Source organism: Echeneis naucrates, chromosome 3 (genome assembly GCF_900963305.1).
Source record: "Echeneis naucrates chromosome 3, fEcheNa1.1, whole genome shotgun sequence".
NCBI classification, from domain to species: Eukaryota; Metazoa; Chordata; class Actinopteri; order Carangiformes; family Echeneidae; genus Echeneis; species Echeneis naucrates.
Window position 1 is genome coordinate 25,841,907 of NC_042513.1, and position 24,084 is coordinate 25,865,990.

The 24,084-nt window shown below is 43.2% G+C and overlaps 1 protein-coding gene across 1 annotated transcript in view; it reads left to right on the forward strand.

Annotated features, from left to right (window-relative positions):
* LOC115041248 (transcription initiation factor TFIID subunit 4) overlaps positions 1-24,084 on the forward strand; it is a 71,741-nt gene that overhangs the window by 35,850 nt on the left and 11,807 nt on the right. The window contains exons 12-13 of the mRNA XM_029498586.1: positions 3,103-3,159; positions 16,837-16,959. Of these exons, the coding sequence (XP_029354446.1) occupies positions 3,103-3,159; positions 16,837-16,959 (180 nt within the window). The remainder of the gene's footprint in view (positions 1-3,102; positions 3,160-16,836; positions 16,960-24,084) is intronic.

Here is a 24,084-nt window from a genome sequence, read left to right on the forward strand (position 1 = left end):
AGTACTCCAGTGTAAATCATGTGAGATGATATGGACCATCAGCAGAGTAGAGGAAGTAGTGCATACAAGGATCCTTTGTTCTGTAAAATGAGAGGTTGATCGTTGGTGCAAGAAGCTGATAATAACTTGATATGATAAGAGTATTATTTATTAAACTCTTTCTTTGAAATAGGGTGCTTGCGTCATTACCTGTCCCCTCCTCTGATCTCAGTGCTGTTTGTGTAGAGACATTTGTTTATCTGTTACAAAAATAAAAAGGTCTGCAAATTTGGGAAGATCATCACGGACCAAAAAGAGGGAGTAGGGAAAAAAGAGAGAGAGAGAAAGAGAGAATCTTTTGTAAATGAAAATGCCCCTCGGTGCAACATTAGCAGAAAGCTAGGTTAATTTAATTAATTTTGAATGGACCCAATGTCCCACAGTAAAGATTCTCATTGCAGCACACCTCAGCGTCTTAATTGCATTATTACGCTTCAGTCCTGCCATGCAGGATATTAGAAAATCCTCTAGTTGATGAACGCTGGCCACCAGACCTCATGACCTCATGTGTTTTTGGTTTTTGTTTTTTATTGCCAGTAGAAACCAGATAGCCTCGCTGCTGGTTGTAAAACATACAAACAAAAAAAAGAAAGCCTTCGCCAAGCAGGTTGTGTTTGATAGAAAAAGAATAGACCAGCTTTCAGAGCCTCCCTGTCGGGTTTCAGTGTAGAAGTTCTGCGGGAGGAGCTGAACTCGGAGCTGAACTATCGCTGAGGATAGTTTCGGCTCTTACTGCAATCGAGTTTCATGTCAAGGAGGAGTTTGGACAGCAAATTCTTTTTGCTGTTAATTGTGAAGTGTATCACACCGACGCGCTGACAAAGTCCTGGTAATGTTTCTCTTTTCAGATACATCTGTTTAATAAGAACTCTGGATCCGATCCCTGCCTGATGGTTGTGTGAACCACTGCTTTATTTTCCCTCACTCCCTCTGTCCAAACCTTAATTGTCTTGTTTGGGCATTCACTCTTTATAAATGGCTCCAAAAAGGCAAAAAAAACAAAGCCTTTTTTTAAATTTAATTAAATTAATTAATTTATTTAGCATTTTAGACCAATTTTCAACCACCATAAAAGAAGACTCTATCTCTGAATACAGAATGAGGAAATGCAGCCAGGAGACATGCTGCATAAATGGCTCATCTAACTTCTTTCTTGACATATGACACCATGACACCTCGCATAAAAACAAGAAGAAAAGTCACGCTTGATGTTGAGGGGTTGGCTCTTCATTTCGTCCATATTCATATTCAGCTCAGCCATTTGAAAAGCAAATAAGGATCACCATATTTATAAATATCTGTGTGATTACTGCAAAAGAAACGCCAGGCTCCGCTCACTGGCCTCAATATTCAGGAGAAAAATATATCGACAGAAAACTCAAGTTGACTTTACACTCTCCACATACAACCCACAGCTGAATGGAACTGAAAGTACAACCCTCTGGTGGTTTTCGCAACTCGTTGTGGGATATGTAAGAAAAGCTAAATAAGAGTACACAAAACTGGATGAGGAAAGAATTACAGCTTCTCATCACGAAATAACTGCTGGAATAGATGCAGCGTCGCAGATTGATCACTCTGTCGTTTCTTTATTATTTAAGTCCAATATTTTCCACCCAAATTCACCAAAGCTTGTCAGCCTCTCCCACCCGGCCTTCTGCCCCCACTCCACCTTTTCCTTCTCCCCCCTGCTCTCTGCTGTAAGTGGGAAAATCAGGGCAGCTGACAGAGGAGATGTAAAGCATGCCAGTGGCACCGCTGCCCTCTGTAAACAGTCCATCTGTACCTACCCCCGTCCTGCCGACACCCACCTCCCCCGCTCCAGCGCCGGCTAATTTGACCTCTTGAAGAAGAAACCCACAAAAATAATCCTCTCCACCCCCGTCCTCCCTCCCCTGCACAACAACCCCTCCCTTCCTCTATGCAGTCCGTTTAAAATATGACTCAAGTCTTGAGGGATGCTCTGGCCGCCCGCAGGGCGAACACATTGGTCGTAGCTGAGATACCGACCAGTACGTGAACCGCCTGATATATTTAAAGCCAATTAGCAGGACGGGTTGGAAGAGCAGCTCTCGGTTCATAAGACAGAAAAGATGAGGAGAGAGAGAGAGGAGGTAGAGGGCTGAGGTGGGAGTAGGGGGTGTCCTGCAAAAATAATTCATGAAACCAAAAGAGATTTTTAACTGTGCTCCCAGGAGTGAGCCGTAAAATATACGCAACAGACATTTCACTGCTAAAGCCATTCACAAATTGTGTCCATGTTAAAACCTTTGAAATGTGTCAATGAATCAGAAAGAACAAGAACCATGAGGAGGTTTTCATGCATGGACCTGACACCCCTCCCCTTTTTTTTTAATTTAATAAATCCAAGCAAAACACAACTGCACAGATTACCTCTGTCTTATCACAGAATAACTAGCTGCATTGAGTTAGTGTGCAGAAACACAATCTGCCTGTACTGCCTGCAGTGGTCAGCCGAACATGAACGTTCGGCCGTGTGGTGAAGGATTCCCGGGGACAAGTACATCCAACCAGATCTTGGCTGCTGATTAAAATAGAAGTGCTGTGTTGTTATGCCGGGGACATGATGCATGCGTACACACAGACAATGCACAGCGTCGGAGAGCCACACTGGCTCACAGTGACACACACACACACGCACTAAGCCACTGCCACTGATACTCACTAACATCTTTTGCCCTGTGTGTGTGTGTGTGTATGTGTGTGCGCGTGCATGTGCGTGTGCTGGCTCGTGCAGAATTTTTAATAACCTCTTTTGATTAGAATCCCCCTCCAGCGGCTTATTTAGGGCTGGATTTGGAGCGGGTTTAAAGGCCACTGCCCCCCGGGGGGCGCTCCATTGCACTTCTCTGAATTCAAATACGATGTCCTTGACACCTCTGTATCCTGTTCCCATTTTGCACTATTTTTTGCTGCAGCAGCAACAGATGAGTAGCGGATGGGGATGGGGATGGGGATGAAGTGGGGGGAGTGGGGGGGGATGTGGGCTCCTTAAACCAGCTGTTAACCTGTGTTTCCCCCCCCCCTCCTTTTACTCCACAGAGTCGCTCCAGGCAAGAGGACCCAGAGCAAGCTCGACTGAAACAGAAAGCTAAGGAGGTAAGCTGCAGCGGAGATCATTACCCTTGACATTTCCCTGACTCCAGCGTATTAATTTTTCATGCCTCACTACATATGTAATGCCATTTAAAGTCGGACTTAAAAAAGTTTGAGGAATTATTTGCACCGATTGATGCCCGTGTGTGGAAAATTATTTTGCGCGCACCAAAGACACTCTGCATTTTCTCCATCATTTTTCTTTTCTTCTCTGTGTCAATTTCAGCGTCTTTATCTCACAAACACTTTGAATTTTATTGTTCATTTAGCTCTTCTGGTTGAACAACATCATCTTAGAGTCACATTTGTTTTGATCATGCGGCGAAGTGAAATTACAAATTTTCAACCTCCTTGTTGTTTAATAGAAATAGAAGTCAATTTTTTGTATGGGAATTATTCTAATTTCAGAAATACATGTTCACGCAAGAGTGGAGGCGTTCCAGTCCTTTGTGCTCAGCATGAACTTTTACTTGATGGAAAGTAGAAAGGTGCAAAAAAAGTTATTTCCTTTTCACAAGTAATAGGCCATGGCACAACACGTAGCGTTGCAAGCCGGCAAGTGTTTCAACTGACTTCCTTTTGGTGGTGCGGTGCTTCATCCTCCTCATTTCAAGAGCAGGTCTTTGTTTATAATGAAATTCCCAGTGGATCTCAGAAAGTAGACCACTCTTCCTTCAGTAGTTGGTTAATGTTGTCTACACAAACAAAATAGATCTGTCACAGCGGAAGGTTGCATTTGTGTTTTGTTTATTTATTTATTTATTTATTTTTTATTTTCGCTGTTTACTCCAGAATAACTTGACGAGGTGCTTTTAGTCCTTGGATCAAGAGGATTGTGTGTGACTTCCGTAGATTTGTCTGTATAAGCAGGAGGATAAAACAGGCTCCATTCACCTGTTGTTGTTGTTGTTGTTGTTGTTGATATACAACTTAAGGAGCCACTTGCTCTTTAGAAAAATCTTTTGTTCATCCAGGTAAAGTTTACTGAGCACGTATGCACTTTTCTGACTAACAGCATCATTTCCACTCGTAGTTTCACACTTTTCCAACTTACAGCAGCTCCTGTCTGTTAATGTTGACCACTCAGCCTTTTATTTATTTTTTTTTTAGGGGTAACTCTAAACACCTTCCTCAAGGGCAACTCAGCATTGTTGTTCGGTCCAAAACATTTAACTTTCAGGATTTACACAAACCGTCTGTGGTGTTGAACTCGCGACCTTCAAGTGACAAGTCGACCTCCCTTAACTCCGGCTACTGGCAGCGTTCTGTCTTTTCATCTCTCCTGGACATTCCTCTCTCTCTCTCCCAACAGTGAGCCCTGCTGCAGTTTAAGACATTCACACTAGATCGCAGCCTACCCATAAGCCCCACATATGCAAATGAAGCAGCGTAATAGGCAGCGCGATAGGTTTGCCCCAGGGGCCTTGTGATCAAAGTGGATCTCCTCCCTGTTAAGTGGCAGACCGCTCGTCATCTGGATACGGCCAGATTAGCGCCTCGTGAGGAGACGCGGCGTTGCACATATGCACATTTTCATTTTCATTTGGAATTTTAAGAAGGTGGTTTGGAAGCTGTTACTTTATGTAATGCTTTCTCCCACTAGATAGAGATCGGGAAGACTCCCAGCCCCATAACTGGCCCCCCCGGCCTCCCTCCCTTCCACCTACGCATGCACAAACACCCCTCTTCCACCCTCCCTCACCTCTTTCTTTTTTGCTTAATGGCCGTCGTTTCTCAGCCCCTGTGCCTCTCCAGTTTTCATCACCTGACTGGCTCAAGGGGACAGAGCTGGCTGTTTGTGTCACTGCAGAGTCTGTCGGCAGCTCACACATCTGCACAAATTTCATCAGGATAATGAGCCCGAGCTACTCTTCCAGGCGACTGGCAGAGGAGCCAGCCTCTCTTTAAACCCCTCTCCCTGATCTCACACACGCACACACACACAACAACCACAAAACAATCACCATTTTGGAGTGAAGGAATTACAGCATGTTATATACTTGAACCAAGTGTCGGCGTGTAAATTGGTGCTGGTGCATGATTGGTTTTAAAATGGCAGGAGGAAACTAACAGTCTAGAGGGAGCAGCTATGATCCGGATTTAACCAAATTAATGGTATGAGCGATGGAGACCGTTTTAAATGTCAAGTCAGAGTTTGATAGTTTTTTTTTTTTTCCTTCTTTTTCGCTGTCTGTACAACATGCCACACCTCCATCCTGAGACTCCGCAGCCACCGAGGTGAAATCCCTCTTCCTGCGCGTCCATCTTTCATCATACCTCGGTGGAAGTGTTCCGGTCTGAGATAGTGATATTATTTACACCCTGTCGTCCCACACAGGCCACAGAGCTGCTGCTCACTCTCAGCCTGATAGCATGACAGGATGCTAACAGTATGTGAGACACAGCTGGTTAAAAGAAAGAAAACAAAAATTCAAGTTTGGTTGAAATTTGATTGCATGATCTGAAATGTGTTGTTGAGTCAATATAACAGTGGGATCCACCTCTTTTCACTCCACTTTTTTTTTACTATGCTGAAATAGCTATTAACAATTACATTGTTCCCCTGGCTGCGCAGACAATCCCTGACAGAAGATTAACACAATTTAACACAAAACAAAACAGGCACTTTCACAGAGCTTGAATTCATTATTATGATAATTCGATTCATAAATAAGAATAATTGTGTTTTCGTTAAACCCCCATCGTTTACTGCGGCGCAGTAAACTGTTTGGAACTGTGATTAGAAAGTATTCAGATAATATCCAGAGTCTGTCTGTAGTCTAATGAAGATTAGAGTACAACAGGACAGAGCTGATGACCAACACTTTTGTTTAGTTGGGTTATATTCCTTCTGTGGCATGCCTCACAACTTGCAGCACAAATAGTGATGTTGTTTGCAAAATGATGGAATAAAGTCTTGTGTTTTCATCCATTTATGGTTAATTGCATGGGTGGAAATAAAGTTTGCGAATGTCATTTCTGTGGGATTTAGAAAATAGACCCATGAGTATGATTTGACTCCAACAAATCCATCTTCCTGGTTTTATGCGTTGACGCAGTTTTGTTAACAAATCTACGCACAGTTTTATGCATCTGGCCCACAGAAGCTACAAGGAACATGGTATTCCTCTGATTTCTGAAGGGATTAGAAAATGTTTATCTGCAGAAATTGTACCTTCAGAAAATGTGACTCGCACTCAATTGAAAAATGATGAAATTGTTATTACAACATGCGGTGAAGTTTCTCAGCAGTGAGGTGTTATAATGTCATGATAAATCCTCCCACACCCGTCCGTCGCATGTTTCCACTACTATAAGAGGAATATCATATATATTACTCATTTAGTGAAGACCTTCATGGCCCCTACTGGGTGAACCTCCTCCATTTGGAACATCCATGATTTTCAGAGACAAAATGGTAACTTCAGTCACAATCAAATATAACGCCATCCCATTTAGTTTGAGAGCAGAGTTGCAGTCAGGGAGATTTAGTCTGTCTAAAAATCATATTTAATGATTCCACTGCCTTTTCTTTAGACCTCACCTCAGGACAAACTCAACTACTATGTTACCAAGAATACCAAAATCATCAGCTCACTGTTTTATTCAGTAGTTTGGAGGTAGAATTACCATTGTAGGCTTTAGGTGTGTCCAGCAGGGCTTTTAGTCTTGTATATTTATGCTGCCGTGCCTCTAATTGTGTGTCTTTAGTTTCACCAGCAACCTACCGGTCAGATAGTTGCTGGCAGAGGTTTTTGTGTGAGAGAGGCAGAGCAGTCGAGTGCCTTCGTTTCCTCCATTCACTACCATTTGGCCGAAAGGTCAGATGGGCTATTTCAGAAATGCCCCCAGTGAAAATCAATGGGCAAATCGCGGAGCTCAGTTCCTGTTTGTTGTTGTTGTTGTTGTTGTTGTTGTTGTTAGCGGTGGGTCTGTGTGTTCTGTCTGTTCCATCACCGAGGCAGGAGGCCAGGCAGCGCCTAATCATCGAGAGTGAGAGAATGAGGGAGAGGGACAGAGGGAATGAGACAGTGAGACAGAGACAAAGAGATGGAGAGAAAAGGAGACTTGGGGGGAAGGAGGGAGCGAGAGATAGAGAGGGAGTTAAGGCCAGTGGAGATACATCACGATGTCAGACACACAGACACACTGCAGCCACAGATTCATCATCGCAGCTGCGTCTGCAGGCGCAAGTGGACGCAGGAAACGAGTGAACTGGAGGAAGAGGAGTGGAGAAGAGGGGTGAGGGAAGGGAGGAAAGACAAATTGGTTACTACAGCTGGCCAAAATCTGGCCAAAAGCTCCTGTTCAGGTCTGTTCAGCTGCAGAAGCAAACCGCCAATGTTTCCACGGCGTGGTGGAAGTTCGCCGCCGCCGGTTCATCGCTGACTGTTGTGCTCTCCAAGTGCCACTGAGCCGCAAAATAGTCACAAATATTCACTAAGGTGAAGCAGCAGGTGAACAAGAGCTGAGCTTCAGTAATACCTGTTCTGTCCTCAGATTTAAATTAATACCGATTATAACTCATATTTACTATAGAATGTGTAATTCACCAAAAATAGCTTTTCAACAGAGATCTCGTGTACATTCTTGATCTTGCAAACGGCACCACGAGCTCTAGAGCAGACACCTACTGGAAATAATAATGAGATTCTCTTTGATTATTACGTTTCATAAAAGAGCCTCACACTTTAACTACAGTCATTTATCCTCGCTGCAACAAGTGTTTTAAATTGACTGATTATTGCTCATATTACCGTAGTTCAGAGTGATTTATTCTGCTCTCCGGGAAATAACAAATCAAACCTGACCAGACAGACCTCCTAATCCAGCATGGGACTGCTCTTGTTTCTTTGGAGTGTTATGGCATTAACCAAACTTTAATGTCATGGTATTCGAGACCACAGTCATCTAGATTAATTAGTTGAAAACTCTGAATTGTTCAGAAATGTCTGAGACGGGACGGCAGACGAAACCGAGAGAGGAGAGTAAAAGACTGAATGACAAAACTGATCATGTGAATTATTTATGTCTTTTATTCCCATTCTTGTTCTCGAAGAGGATGCGTCCGTGGTGTGGGCAGGTGTAAGAGGGCGTTGCTAGAAAGCAGCGTGGAGCCGAGTCGAGCTTCTCCGGATAGATAAAGGTTAAAAAACAGTTAACGCAGTCTGTGTCCAGCTGAGAGACCGATGACTGCCAGACCTGAAGATGATGTGGGAGGGAGTCAAAGCTCCCTCTCCTCTCCTCTTGTCTCCTCTCCTCTCTGGCTTTCTCCCATTCTTCCACATTACCATTACCTTGCAGCAACTTTCCATTTCTTGCTCAGAGTGATTCCAGAAGACTTGAGTGAAATCGAGAGCTGTCCAATGGGATTCTCAAAGTTTTTTGTTAGTATAATTTTCCTCAAATATTTTTCTTCAGGCATTCAGAGATTTTTTTTTTTTTTTTGACCCATTTTGATGCAGCAGCGTTGCTTGAAATGTCCTGAACTTCTACCGAATTAATTCCAGAGAAGCTCAACTTTGAACCTTTCACGGCTCCAATTAAAACCCTGCAGTTATACATCCTTCTCTGCTGTGAGAACATATGTGTTAGATTCCGTGGATCAAATTAGACCGATGTTCATGTGACATGTGCACAGCCCCGGCCCGATTAAGCCCATTCAGCCTCACTGCTCACAACATACAGAGCTGCTCATATTAATGTGCTTGTTATGTAAATGTCAACCTTTTGCTCAGCTAGCGTGCACCAGGCCTTAATGCACACACACACACACACACACACACACACACACACACACATACGTGTTTCTTGATTGGCCTGGCATCCTCCACAAGTGACCAGGTCATGGAGAGGCTGGAATCCGCCCACACTGTAAGCTCCGTCAGCCAGAGCCTCACACTTCTCCAGAGAGGAGAGGCTCTTCTGTCTCAGAGGACAATGTAGCAGGCCCTTCGTTTTTATATCTGTGAGTTCATAGGCTCTCATCCTCTGGCCCTCCACAAACTGCTCTGCTTAAAGAGGCGCCCCCACCACCACCACCACCACCACCCATTAGGCAGCCCCCGGGGCAAAAGCCTGCTACCCTCCTCCACGTTTGCTCCCCTCTCTGCGCTGACTTTCAAAGAGAATTCCTGCTGTTTTGTGTGTCCCACTTCATAGTTGTTATATTCTTGTCTTCTGGCCTCACAGATACACAATACCTCGTAGATGTGGAGCAGCAGCATTCATGGTCAACCAGCAGGCGTGAGAGCAGGAGAACACGTTCCTCTCACTTTTTTACAAATTAGGTTACCAAGTAGTATAGCAGGTGTCCTTTTATTTAATATAATTTCAACCTGATTTTTAATGTGTTTTCAAGAAGATTATACAAGATGTTGATGTGAATAATTTAATTATCACTTAAGAAAGGTCTGTTTTGTAGGTCCTGAAGATGTGCGGGCTACTAAACATTACGCTGTAACCCTATTTTTATTTGTTGCTTTGTTGTCTGTAGTTTCAACTTCAGTTTTTTTTTTTTCTTCACCTCCAGACATATTACAAGAGAAAAAAAAAAAAAAACTAGAAGCGGGCTTTAAAAGTACCTTTGGTGTTCCTGTGTGTTTTCGAATATTACAAAGTGCTGTAATGAGAAGGAAAACAACAAAAAAAGGAGATTTTTCTGCCTCAGAGGGAGATAGCGACTCGTTCTCCTCGCTGTACCAGCCTGTAGGTTCACTTTTCTCTTTGTGCGCTGGAGCACTCCTTGGGACTCGAGCGACAGGGGAATTGGACGTGCTGAGCTACGCTGGTGGCGAGGTGCCAGCCTCCTGTGCCTGGGATATAAGTGAGAGGGAGGCAGGAGGCAGGACATGTTTCAATTAGGCAACAAACACCGTGCACACAGAAGATAACAGAGAAGGAGGAGGTGGGGGGGCGGGGGGAGAAAAAAAAAAAACACACCTCACCCTCACTAGTCCACTTCTCCCTTCTGACCTCTCCCAAAAACACACTTCCCAGAACGCCCGAGCCTGAGTCTGTTCTTTCAAAAAGTGAGGTGTCATTTTTGTGGAATTCATGTGGGAAGGACAGTTGCGGGGGTCTTTGTGAGGTGATGCTAAGTGTGCCAGCTCGGCCTGCATGTTTCCATTAGATTGTCATGTTGGCTAATTAGAGAGCGGCAGCATGATTCACCTTGTTAATTAGGAGGACTTGCACACCATGTGCCTGGGGGCGGTGTGGGGAAGAGCAGCCCAGCCTCAGAGCCTGCTAGTCGCCTGCTGCCTATGAAGATTCCCCTTCTCATCTACCTTCCTTTCACTCTCCCCCTTTTTTATTTTTTTTTTCTCTCTTTTTTTTTGATTTGGAAATGAATAAATCATCGAGATCGTCCTCTCTCGGAGTGTGAATATCTGAGTTCTCATCTTTTCCTGGATGCAAATTAGTCGTGATCAATAGAAGGTGACGAGCGGCGAATCTAAATGTAAAAAAAAAAAAAAAAAAAGAGAGAAACAGGGAGAGAGGAGACTGCTAGACGAAGCACAGCAGCTTAGAATGAGACAAAGTGAGAGAACATTTAAAGTCGGAAATTTTCACTTAGATAAGCAGTATTTTTAATGATCACCACTCTCCCCCCGTCGCTCCCGTGTGACACTGTCAGAATCTGCTTAAGACTGATTTCTGGCTCCTTCATTTAACTCCATTTTCTGCCAAAATGTGTACCGCAAATGTTATTATTATAAAAAAAATAATACTCGCTCCCAAGGAGAGGCATGGAGCCTTTTAGAGGTGTTCAATTTATCCACATATTTCACAAAGCGTCCCTTTGCAAGGTTTAATTCTTGCAAATAAGTTGCAGATGAAGAGGAACCATGGGGTCATGATAGTGACACTCACATAATGACCTTAGCTCTGGGGGCAGCCGAGGGCTCTGAATAATTGGTCCTTGGCCCTGGAAACACTTCTGACATACACAGCTTCAGAGGGGACGGAGCACTCTGAGCCAAAGACTATTAGTACATGCATGTATTTTGAATTATTCTCCTTAGTTAAAACAGGCTCACTGAAACATCTGAGAAGATTTTAGTGTCCTGAAAAAGGTGAGAAAACCAACCAAAAAAAAACAAACAAACTCATTCGCGTTCTGTTATTTGAGATTATGGATATCAATAGAATTATATATATATAATAATAAACACAGATAGTTTTAAATTAGGCTTTTGGCTTGAAACAGCATGATGGGCGAGATATCGAGGCTCTTTATCCAGCCCTCAGTAACATCCACCCATATATCACACACATAATTTTATATGTCAGGATATTTTATCCTGAGGGACACTGCCATAGGTAATTATTGTGGCGCGGTGATGAAGCCGTACATGTCTCTATCCAGTCTTGCACAAAAGCTTCGCCTGCATTAGCAGGTCGAGGCAGAACTCGGCTCTTTGTAGCCTTTGAGTGCAGATGGAGAAGTGAAACCTGATTGGTCGGTGCAAATGGCTCTTCCCCCTGCAGCAAACTAACTGCCAGGCACTTCACATGAAGAAAGGCCTCAAGATGCAGCTCACAGATGTTCTCATAATGTCGGCCATGTGGGTGTCAGGTGAATGAGATCCATGTGTAACAGACATACATAAAGCACGTAAAACATCAACACACACTCGTGTTAGGTCGTAAGAAAGCAACACAAAGGGATGTGCAGTGTTACGGATACCTGCTAATGAAAATTGTATGTGATCCACAAACGGTAAAAGTAATACTTTGTCTAGTAATGTCTCCCTCATCTGGCAAATTCCCCCCGGGGCTTTATTCATGAAGCATTTGCACACAGATTTTATCTTAACTGAAATAACCCCTCAATGGAAATTTAGTTCAGATTAATAATTTCTTTCATTTGTTTGTGGCTTGAGTCTACAGCTAAGTCATCAAAACAAGGAATAAATATCTGCACATTACAAACATCGGCATGCTAATGAGCGATAAAGGGCACACAGTGATGCTAACCAGGTATTTTTATGGTCCCCATGTTAGTTTAATTCATCTTGATTACTTTTAGCATGTTACACAGCTGAGATAAGAAATGGCAGCACACTAACGTTAATCATTTAGCATGAAACTGATGCACGGTCATTAGTTTTGCAGGTATTTGTTCATAAACCTTAAATTTTTTGACTCGATGGTGCCGGGAGGAAAAGTCAGAGAGATGTAACCCATGACTGAAACATCCGGCCAACATTACAATATTACATTATTATTCCTCTGTGTTAACTGGCTTTAGCTTCACTTTGGTTTGATTTAGCATTATATCCTAATAAATAATTCAGTTTATTCTTTCTTCTCCTTCATAGCTGAGTCGGAGCGATGAACCTTTTTGAATCTACTCAAGTCTAAAACATCTGACAGTGTGGACTGTGTCTTTGTATTGTTATATTTTGGTAAAAACAACTGAAGTAAAAACCAACATGAAATCCACTGCTGCTGTTTTTGGGTGGACTTTTCCATTAATATGGAGAACCTAAATTAAAATAAATGTCGATGTCTCTGAAATCGTTGTGGCTGCTGCCCGGCATCGATGCTAGCACACTTGAATCCGGTACGTCGTCCTGTAATACCTGACTTCTGGATCCTTCTTTGGAGGTTTCTGGTTGTTTCTGGAGTTGATGGAGTACAAATGACCTTTCTTTATCACCATACCATTATTTCTGATCTAATGTGAACGTCGTCCACACCAGCAGAGATCAAATTTTAATGTTTTAAGGGCAGGAGGTGTGACGTTCAGGTCAGCGGCCTCTTGATCGTACCTGGTTTCCTGCCAGTGGACGGTCAGCCTGTGGAACACATGAGGGATGTGATTTCCACTGGAGCCACCTGCCTTTGTTTGAAATGTACGAGGGGAAATTTAAGCCTCCATCAAAGTGGCATATGTCATGTGTACATACTGAGAAGCTCCCTGCTGTGCCCTTTCAGACCAAAGCTGTTTGGGGGGGGGGGTGGACGGGCCAGCCTGAAACTCATGGTTTGCCTCTTAAGCCGTGGTCTTTTCAGGGGCAGAGGGCCCTTTAGCTTCCTTCACAGCCCCCTAGCTGCTTGTGACGTCAAGCAGAGCGTGTTCTGCTCTACCAAGGACATCTGTCTGTAAGCGTCTGGGGGGCCAGGAGCAGACCCTAAGGCCATGAGGGGAGGGGGGGGAGTGGAGAGAGGGAGGGAGCAGGCAGAGAAAAGCTTTTGTTAAAAACAGCAGAGATGGAGAAAAGCAGGTTGGCCATCGTGGCTCCCGCAGCTCATCCACATCCTCAGTTTCTTGCTGTATTTTGGACATTTTTGCGTCATGACAGCGCATGCTGCTCTTTATTCTGCTGTTATTTTTCATTATTTAGGCCTTGGCAGACATTTTTAAATGGAGCAGAGCTCCAAGTTAGACATGTTGTGGGAAACAGGTGAGGGCCAAAAAATCAATTATGATTCAGATTATTTTCACAAACACTGTCTTCAAATTTCTTCATCAAAACGTACACACCACTGATGAAAATATAGGTAATCAGATCTGACGTGGACTGTAAATGATCTAAATCCATTTTAATACATAAACAGCCCCATCCTGAGAAATATGTCTCTGTTATTTTAGAATAATGAGAATAAGAATGGCCAGAATCAGTTGAGCCTAACTTTGACCCACCTTTTAGTTATTCAGTCACTGTGTTAATAAATATTGAATATCCTCAAACTAGATGTTTGAGCGATGTTTAAATATGAACTTGGAGGACTCAAATAGACACAAATAATCTGATTAATACATTTAATTTGACATCTGGATGCATATTTCATGGACATCGAACATGTTTCATCCAGATTCATATTCAGAAATGATAAGCTGCATTTTTTTGGAGTTGGTGGTGGGTGAAGTTTTTTTTTTTTTAAACACTGTCATAAAACATTGGCTGATGTCATCATGGCGTTAATGGATGTGCACTCAGAAAGGCACTCAACATCTGTTGGAGAGCTTTGTGCAACAGCGACAAGTGTTTTTCCCCAAAGAGGGACTCTTCTTTTTATTTGTGTTTCCACGCACGTCCCGTTTCGCCTTGCCAGCCGAAACATCATCACGTTGCACTTTTTGCATCCAGATTAAAACCTTTTTCTAACAAATTGCAGATTGATTCTGTGGGTATCCCGAAAATGTTCTACATCTCCTGACCTTTGCTAATAATTTGACTCATCAAATCCCAGTTCGCTGCTTCAAAAGGGCATACAGGCAGACTGGAAGCTCTGGTATTTATGTGACTTCGGAGCAGCAGATATTTATGTGGTACCATTGATCGGATCTGGCAAATGTATGCATCTCGCCAGCTGGTTGTTCTCCCAGTCCGAGGATTAATCTCTGTCGTGACCTTTGAGATTTTTGGAGATGGTCGCTGACAACTTACGTAAGATAGTAGAAAGAGTAGAGAGAGAGTTTTTTTAATTTCCATATGTCTCAATGAGATTTCACATCTGAAAGGGTTGCACCAGAACCGTTCTGTGTACTTCCAGCCAGTTCAATAATAGACAAACGGTCCCAAATAGAAATTCACGGGAGGAGATCGGTGTTTTTCTCTCTGGTGTCAGAGAGAAAGATGTTCAGAGACCAGCAGTTAATGTTAACAGTAATCTACAATCAGGACTGAAATGTGAATCCACATTCCCTCAATCTACTGCTGTTGCTTCATAGCAACTGTGTTTGTCTAGATGAAACACTTGATGTTAACGTTTGAATTAAATGGTAGCTGTTTAAAAAAAAAAAAAAAGAAAAAAAAAAAGAGAGAGAGAATGAAAGAAAGAAAAAAACAACTTTTAAGGAAAAACAGATCTATCAGAGGCCGGCCCAACTCTGGCTTGTATCAGCTGGCAGTCATCAAAGGAAGGACGGTAGACACGGCATCGTGGCACCAGATTGAAATCAGAAATCGGTCTTCCAGTGTCATGGCGGCCTCTTTACTGACAGGAAACGCAGACTGGAGGGTTGCAGATGGTAAAATGAAGTCTTCATTTATCATACAGTCATAAATCTGAAAATGCAGGCAGTTGCTGTGGGCGCTGGGAGCCCATGCCTGGTGCCAACTGCCAGGCAGAGATCATCCTAGTGCCATCAGTGAGATAGTGGACCTCTCTCTCTCTCGCTCGCTCTCTCTCTGTCTGTCTTTCTATTGCTCTCTCAGTCGTGCAGAGATTTGTGTGTTGTTTGTGGCTAGGCCTAATCAGGTTAGCATTGATAACATTAATGCTACATTTGCCATGTGGACAGCAGCAATGATCATCTGGCCTCATTCAGTCATGGTCCCCAGTTTCTGACTCCCTGAATACAGTTCACCTTCTCATCCATTTCATATTTGTTAACTACTCAATCACCACTGTCCTTTCTTTCTGTGTGTTTTGTTTTGTTTTAAAAAAGGAGGAGTGAATGCGGTCTAGATATTCAGCCGGTTGCTACTCGCTGCTATAATTTCCCCTACTTTGTGTTGTCAGCGTGTTTGGATCTTTCAACATTTCCACCGTACTAAATGTGAAGTGGCAACACCCTAAAGGACATGCCTTGCCAGCGGGGTTTTAGGGGAAAAAAAAAAAAAAAAAATCAGAGCCAAGTGCGTGCACATTTTAGATCAGACTTTGTGCACCAAAGAAACCTTTTCCAGCGCACCATTTGAAAGTAACGGGAAATTTTCCCCCCTGATCAGAAGCCATACATACGTACATACACGCTGCACACAAACACCAGCGCCCGGCGAAACACATACTGCGAGATAACATAAAAGAACATGAAAGACATGAAAGTGCACATTGATTGTCCCTGATCGCTGCAGCCCAGGCCCCCCCCCCGAGCGGGCAGGCACGCAGACAGGCTGGTGGGTAGGCATTCACTGTGCTGTGGCCAAGATTGATAGGCACGTGTGTGTGTGTGTGTGTGTACTGGGTTGGAGGGAGTGTTGACACCCTCTGTGCCGTGGCCCCCGGGCCCTCACACATCCATCCAATAGAAAGGGCAGCTCCGAGCGACGCTGGGTTCCGCCTCAGCCCTGCGGCCAGACATGACATTACCTCGGGCAGTGCCTCACCACAATCTCTCCTGTATATATCACAAACTGCAAAAATCACAATGAGACCTTGTGACTACACACACACACACACACGATCTTTGACAGAAGTTCTGTTAATGGCTGACAACAGGCTTCCATTTTGTTCAGCTCAGATAACACACAGTACGTGGACGGACAGATGCAGGGATTTATTTCCCCCTTCGTGTTTTCATTTTCACACGTGATCCCTCGATTGTTTCAGTATCACTGTCTCTTCCTCACCGGGCCTTCCACGGCTTTAATGCTACTAAAATGAAACTGTCTGATCTGAAATTTCTGGTTCATCGGTTCAGTTGTGTGTCTGGAAATAGCTGTCATGGTGTCTCTTGATTTAGTTAAGATAGAGAGGAAAAATGAAGTTAATTTAAAGAAGTTCTGCATCATAGATAGCAATTTTTGCTGTTAATGTTTTTGACATTTGCACACATATTATTGCCACATATGCAATTCATGTACATGAAATGTATTACTATACATGTCATTTCTTAGTTTTACCTTTGATAATTGCTGTTTGATACTGGAGCAACACAACAGCACCACACTCAGTGAAGAGATGAATTGTCTAACCTTTGTGTTCATGTTTCTTCACCAGATGCAACAACAAGAATTGGCGCAGATGAGGCAGCGAGATGCCAACCTTACAGCGCTAGCCGCCATTGGACCTCGCAAAAAACGCAAGGTGGATTCACCAGGGGCCACTCCATCAGGGACCGAGGTAAGAAGCAGACTCGCTGGAAGGCCGTATTCTCTCAGGTACAAAAGCCGAGTCTTCATTAGAACACAGACTTCACAAAAAAACTCAACTTTGTAAATCTTTCAAAGCAGAAAAGAATGAACCTGAAATGTGGAAAATGTTTATTACTTTCAGGTACACTGTGTTTGTCTAGAAAAAAATAAACACAAACATGTAACAGGAAGTGTGTTTCATCACCTCTTTAAGTCGAGAAGGAACCATTTGTGAAGTTGCTATCGTGATGTATCATAAAGACACTCTGAAGATCACTGAAGTCTGTTCATTTCCTCACATTCAGTTTTTTTGGGTCGGTGGTATATTTTCTCGCTCTGTCTTCCCCAGTTTTGGTTTCAGCTCAGATGCGGTTGGAAGATGGTATAAAAGAAACGACTCACTTAATCCAGGTTATTTTCCTGATCCAAAGTGTTCCATGTGTCTGCCGGTTAAATTTTACAGGAAGTAGAAACTAAATACTTTAGTTTAGTTTAGTTTAGTAAGACCTTTTGTGCAGTGACTGAATTAGCTCTCAGAACATTCACTCAATAACACACAGATGGCTGGAAATAAATATTATAATTAAATTATTGTTGTGAAAGCACACATTATTATTCTTCTTATTATTATTATCTGTGATGAGCAGAATGTAATTTATTTTTCAAGTTTAAACAAACAATAGCAAAAGAAGTTCCTATTTTTTAAATGGAGAAATGATTTTGTTATAGAATTAGCATCCTCAATGATCCAAGTTTTCCAAGTTCAAATTCGGCATCATCTACAAACCCACAGACACAAATCATCAATGAGAGCAGCTTATTGATGGTTTTAGAGGTGTGTTAGCTCCCAAACATAATGTAGGATTAAAAGAAATAATGTTAAGAATGAAATGAATGAACTTTTACTTCACTGTTAGGTGATGATGGCGTGCGTGGCCTGATTAGTGGCTCACCACCTAAAATATTTGACTGCGTGAAATTATAGAAATTAATGATAATTTGGATGATATGAACTGGATGCCTTCCCTTCATTTTTATTTCATATTTATAAGCTCCTCTTTATTTTTTGCCCAGTTGCCTCGAGTCCCTGATTGACTGAGAATTCAGTTTGCATGTACAAGAGAGGTTGTTTGGTGTGGGAGCTGTGAAATGCATTATTGGTAATGCATTATTGGGTTTGCGACACAGTGTGCAGCCCTCCGAACGACGTTCTCATGTTTATTCATCTTCAAAGTGGATGAAGATGAACAAATCTGAAATCTCCGATTAGACTCATGAGCCAATACTTTTCTGGAGGCACTGGGGAGTGGATTTGTTTTGTGGAAAAAGTTCTTTGTTGGTCTCCGTTTTCCCCCCCGAGGCTTTGGTTTTAGAGCCATTGTATTTTCGATACCACACATCCTCTTCATGCTTAACCAATTTAGCATTAGCCAAGTTTAGGAATATGTCTAACGTCCCACTCGCCACAATAAAAGTCAGCAAACGTGACAAAGATGATGGGAAATATGTATGTTTGTGTGTTACAGGGAGCGCGGTGACGTAGCCCCATGTGACGGGCCCAGTATGCTCTGAATTAAGCTGAACTGTGTTATTATAAGACACGTCTCCTGTTTCAGGTTTCATAAGCAGCAACTTCAGTATCATATTTCTCCAACGTCTGGTCATACATGAAGTCATGCACAGTTTCTGTACCCAGTCACATTTTGCTTTAGGCAGAGGAAACATTTGAATTCCACATATTCATCTGTAAATATGATGAATCTAAAATAAGCCTGAATTTTGAATGTCAATTGGTCATTTTCATAACCAACTTAATCGAGTTGCATCTTCACATCCTTCGCTTAGCAGCAATATGCTGCGGAGGAGCATAGTAATGCACCCGGTAAAAAAAGCATAAATAACAAAATAAAAGCATTACTTCTGGTCCTTGAGTGCAGTGCCAACCTCTTTCAGAATGTTTTACCCTGATGGGTATTAGCCTGCAACCTTCTGCTGCATTCAAAAAAGCTTTCCCAAATGCAGTTACACAACGTAAACATGAATATACATCTATTGCTTCAGTCCCCCCCCCCCCCCCCCTTTTAATGTCCTGTTCATGTTTAATTAGAGGGGTATAAAGAAGCAGAGCCAAAGTGTGCCCCCCCCCCTTCTCTGTAGTGATTGCAGAAAGGGCGGAGGAGGAATCTTAACTTATTTTCACTTCGTTTTCACCTCCTCACATTTCTTCATTTCACATGGGCTGGAAGCGCCGGCGGCGTTCTCTTTCCCTTCTCCAGAGCAAAGTGAATGTGACTTTTCTAAGGGGGTCACAGGATGCCTGGAGGCCTGTGGGTGTTACTGGACTGTTGCCTGCTCTTAGCTTCACTGAGGGGCTTGTCATAGATTTCATCTCCACAGAAATGAGCCGGGGGGCCCTGGCCAGGAGCACAAGCAGCCAACGTTATGAAGGGCCCATGCTGATTATTTCCCTCTGACATCGCATCCTGAGCTTTCCGCATTAATCCCAGACAAAGGCAGCCCTTCAGTGCTGTGCCAGAGCTCAAATTAGGAGCCAGATAATGGCCTTGTTGAGATCCTGCTCTGTTCACCGAGAGGCAGAGCTCCCGTTGAAATCCTCCGCTTCAATATTCCTTCCTCTCCTGCTGGTTTTTTGCCTCGTCAGAACACCTTTTCTGCCGCGTTCGGACTGTGACGGAATTCAGGTGACACAATTTCACCCCCCCCCTCTCCGAACCCGACTCACTCTCCCCGCTCCCACCTTTAATTTGATGGTGGTTTGGCCGGGATTGGGCCTGCGCCTGGATGTGGCTCGCCACAGGCTGTGAAACTGATAGCCAGTCAAGACTGGAGTGTCTGTCTCCAGCCTGATCTAGTCTGCAGGAGGGAACAAAGGGGGCCTTACAGGGCTCCGCAGGGTAGATTAGTTCCAAGGAGCCAATGGCTGAGACTGCTGGCCGGCTCTCTGGATGAGGGCCTACTGCGGCCCCAGCGGTAGGTCACTGCACACACCAAACCCCACACCCCCTCCAGCTTAGTAACCCCCCCCCCCCAAATCAGAAGATGTTTGAAGTGCTGCACAAAAGTCAGGGATGAGCTTCCTCCAACAAGGTGAAGGGATGACAAAGGGCAGCTGAAGGTGGATGCCAAGGTGATGAACGCACAAATGACCTTTGGCCTCAACATACTGAGATTTCACCGCCTGATTAAAAAGGAAATTTAATTCCTTGAGTCCGTTTTCTTGTCTTTCATGAAACATCCATCCATTCAGACTTAGATGCTGGTTTTTCTTGGCTGTATTTTGCAGCTCAACATTTCGAGTCCACACATTTCTGCGATGACGATTCCTCGACAGTTCTCTGCAGCCCTCCATGCCTCTCTAGCATCATCAGTATTTGTATACGTGGAGGAGATAAAGATGGATTTCAGCTCGGTGTATCAGGGACGGGATGCAGTTTGTCAAATAGAGCTTTATTCACAATGACTGTTCCATCACACCCTCTGCATTCAGTGCTTTCACACTTTTAACATGATTTGACTTTTACTCTTCACTGTTTCATTTCCCCCCCATTGATTTTCGTGTGTTGTGATCTCCTCTCATCACATTTGGTGCATCTTGACTAAATTGTGTTGCTACAGTAGCTTATGAAAAGGCAGATTGAGACTCTTCAGCACATCTAAGATTTTCTGCACCAAAAGGTTCTGCGATGCAAAAATTGCCTCGACGCACGCTGTCCTGCAGTGTTAACGTGCTCGGAGCTTTGAAAACATCCTTGACACATTTATGAGCACAGAGTTATCATCCTGGCACTTAGGCCATTTATCACATCAAAGGAAGTGCTTTGTTTGTTGACGTCGGAAACCACAATGGCAGCTAAATTGCCCCGGTTTGTACAGCCACACTGCTTTTCTCCTATCTGCCTCGACCAGGCGCAATGCAAGGGACAAAGGTAGGCGAGCGATTTAATAGTGAGCACAGTCTATTTTTCCATTTGAATTCATTTCACCTTCTTTCTTTGAGGCTGTAGATCAGAAAGAAGGAGTGAGGCAATAGAGTGAGAGGCATGGGGAGAGAGGGGGAAAAGCACAAGGAAAACTGATGCCCTTTCCTCCAGCTAAATTAACAGGAATCACGTGGAAAACAATCTGAGTCTCCAATGAAGGAGGGAGGAGGGGGAGTGGGGGGGGGGACCATTAAAATTAGCCCCAAGCTATGGACTGCACCCAATATCACTAAAGCTGCACTCACTACAGATGTGGAGGCTGGCTTACAGGCAAACTATGCTCTGTTCTATAGCTACAATTAAAATCAACCTCGCTGCCAAAAAATAGGAGGGGGAAAGAGGGGGTAGAAAGGCAGACATGGAACATCAAAGACAGATTGAAATGTGTAGTCAGTAATAAGAGTGGTCTCCAAGCCCTGAGGTTCTCCACGGTCCCCTTGTTAATGAGAAATTTTGACCTCTGGTTTGTAAGTTAAACTTGTAATCTCGGTTAATGAAGTAAATCAATCCCAACTCGGGAGTGTTCAGTGTCTCTCCCTTTGCCTTCTCCCCGCCAACCTCCCCTCTGTCCTTCTCGACTTGTGCTTTCCTCCTTCTCCTTCTTCTTCTCCTCCTCCTCTTCTTTCTGCGTCCCTCCCATCCCGCCGCCTGGGAGTAAAACGGCCAGGTCTTCAACCAGACAAACAGGAAACTGCCAGACCACGAGGGTTTCCGGTGCCGGAGGCACCACGTAAGGACTCCAAAGGCCCACGACAGACCGGGCTGTTTGGTTAAGAATGAGATGGCCAAATGAATGCTAGTAGAAGGGACATGACGGAGGAAGCCCCCCCCCCCCGCCCCCACCCGCTCTTTTCCTAGCTGTCCCCTCTTCCTTTCCATCCTTCTCTGCCCTTTTCTGATGGGAATACTTTGATTAAAAAGGCACGGCCTTGTTGTGTAAAAACACAATAATTTATAGTTCTGCTTTAATTTTATTTCTCTCAAACACACAGTAGAAAGACCCCTGATTTAACCCCTTTCTATTAAATCCACTGGGTGCATTGGCATTAACCTCTGATTAACTGCTGCATTTATACTTTGGTTCCACCACCGAAGTAAAGCAGAGTACAATATGAAATGACTTTAGCTTGACTTGTATCAGGCTGTAATGAGGTATAAGGATTTCTGTGTGGGCTCGCCTTCTCTATACACTCAAAAAAATATGATTAGAGAGGGCACAGAGAGGCAGCTGCTGGATTCACAAAGTCAACAGTACTGTAATATTAGTTTGACTTTACGTTTCAAAGCAATTGCGTATTTCCAGCGAGGACACGAAGGAGACAGAGCGGAGTACAGGGGCTCTTTGGCCAGATGCCAGGCGTTCTTAGAGCTTTAACACGGTGCTCTCTGCCAACTTTCCCTTCTCCTGCACTGTGCACACCACAGGGTTACCCACCGGTGGTTATTGCACTATGTACTATGGGTTAAAGTATTTAAAATGCAACTACAGCATTAGAATGAAAAGTTAAATACACACTGAGATTTTTACATTTATCTGCTTCCATTTAATGCTGAAGGCGTGCAAATGATATGAAAGATCACAACATGGCATTATATCACATACTGTCATCAAATACAGTCACACTGAGAGCAAGAGCACTTTAATCAGTTAGCTTTTCCTTTAAAAGTTTATTATTAATGTAAAAAAACAGATAACATCAGTGGGAAGGTGGATGGAGCACAGGATTATAGTCACATAGTGGCTGAATAAAGAAGCAGATCAAATAACTCAAACTTCAGCGAAATGTTTTCAAGGTATTTAACTTGAAACCAAAAATGATAATGTGCTAGAGGGGGAAGTCATTAGGCTCCTTACTCTGAGGATCATGAAAGTCTGTGCAAAGTATTAAAACACAAACTGACGCGATGACTAACAAATGATGGAGAGTTGCTGATAAGTTGGCTAAAAGGTCATTTTTCTCGGAAACAATTGCTTTGAAATCCTCCAACGTGACGTAATAGCACTCTGATGTTGTGTGTACATTACAGTATGTCCTAAAATTGCTTCTGATGAATTGCTGATGCATTTCCAAAATGTTTTCCATTACAACTGGAATATTGGAGCAGACCCGAGAATCTCTGAGCACCCTGTTTGCTCTCAGGTGTCCGCTCTGTCCAACCACTCTGCTCCTGACTGATACACCGGAGCTGAAATATCGACACACTGACGGAGAAGCGTTTCTGAACTGAGCCGATATTTGTCCCTGCTATGTGCACTTACTGGAGTCGCACACTCCAGATAGCATCTTTCCAGGTCCGTGTGGTCTACACACACAGGCCCAGGTCACTCAGTGAATCAGTTCAGACTCTTACATCTGATCTGCGGTTCTACTATATTCAAGCCGGGCCGTGAAAGAATATCTAATTCTGTAAGGTTATATTCACTTCAGTTGAATCATCCTCTGATATTGATAAGTTGTATTTATCTGACAGTGACCTGCATCACAAGTCGCCCTCAAGAGAAAACTCTTTCACACTTCCACATTTCTTAGAATAATTTCTCTGTTACAACAGTTACAAAATAGTTTTGCTTTTGACGGGTTTGTAACCCTTTTCGTTTAGAAATCTAAATGGGATCTGGGCTGGTTATCTGTGACAAAAATTCAATTTCACTCAGGTTTTTCAGAGTGTTTGTTCAGTGTTTATGTTTGTGCTCTTGAAGGACACTTTTAACATCTTGCGGTCTTCATGCTGGTTTGCAGTTTCAACTGTGGGCTCATCAAAGTCGGGTCAGGTCACAAGAACTCAAAATTCAGCAGAAGCTTAAAAAAAAATAATAATCCAAAAGTTATTGAATTATTTCGAAAACTAATTTTTAAGTGCAGTTTATACAGAGTATTTTTGAATAATTCCTAAGTAAACCTACATTGGTTTGGATATATACTTAAATGCACACATTATTATTACTGAAATCTCTTTATTTAGATAAGGAGCCTCTATATATCCATATTCATGGAAAAGAAGTGATCCCCCTCGTTTCTGCCTCTAAAACTTTGCCCTGAAATAATGGTTAAATATACAGTTTTGACAACAAAGTTGAGCCCCAGGCACTTAAAAGATACCCATCTTAAAGA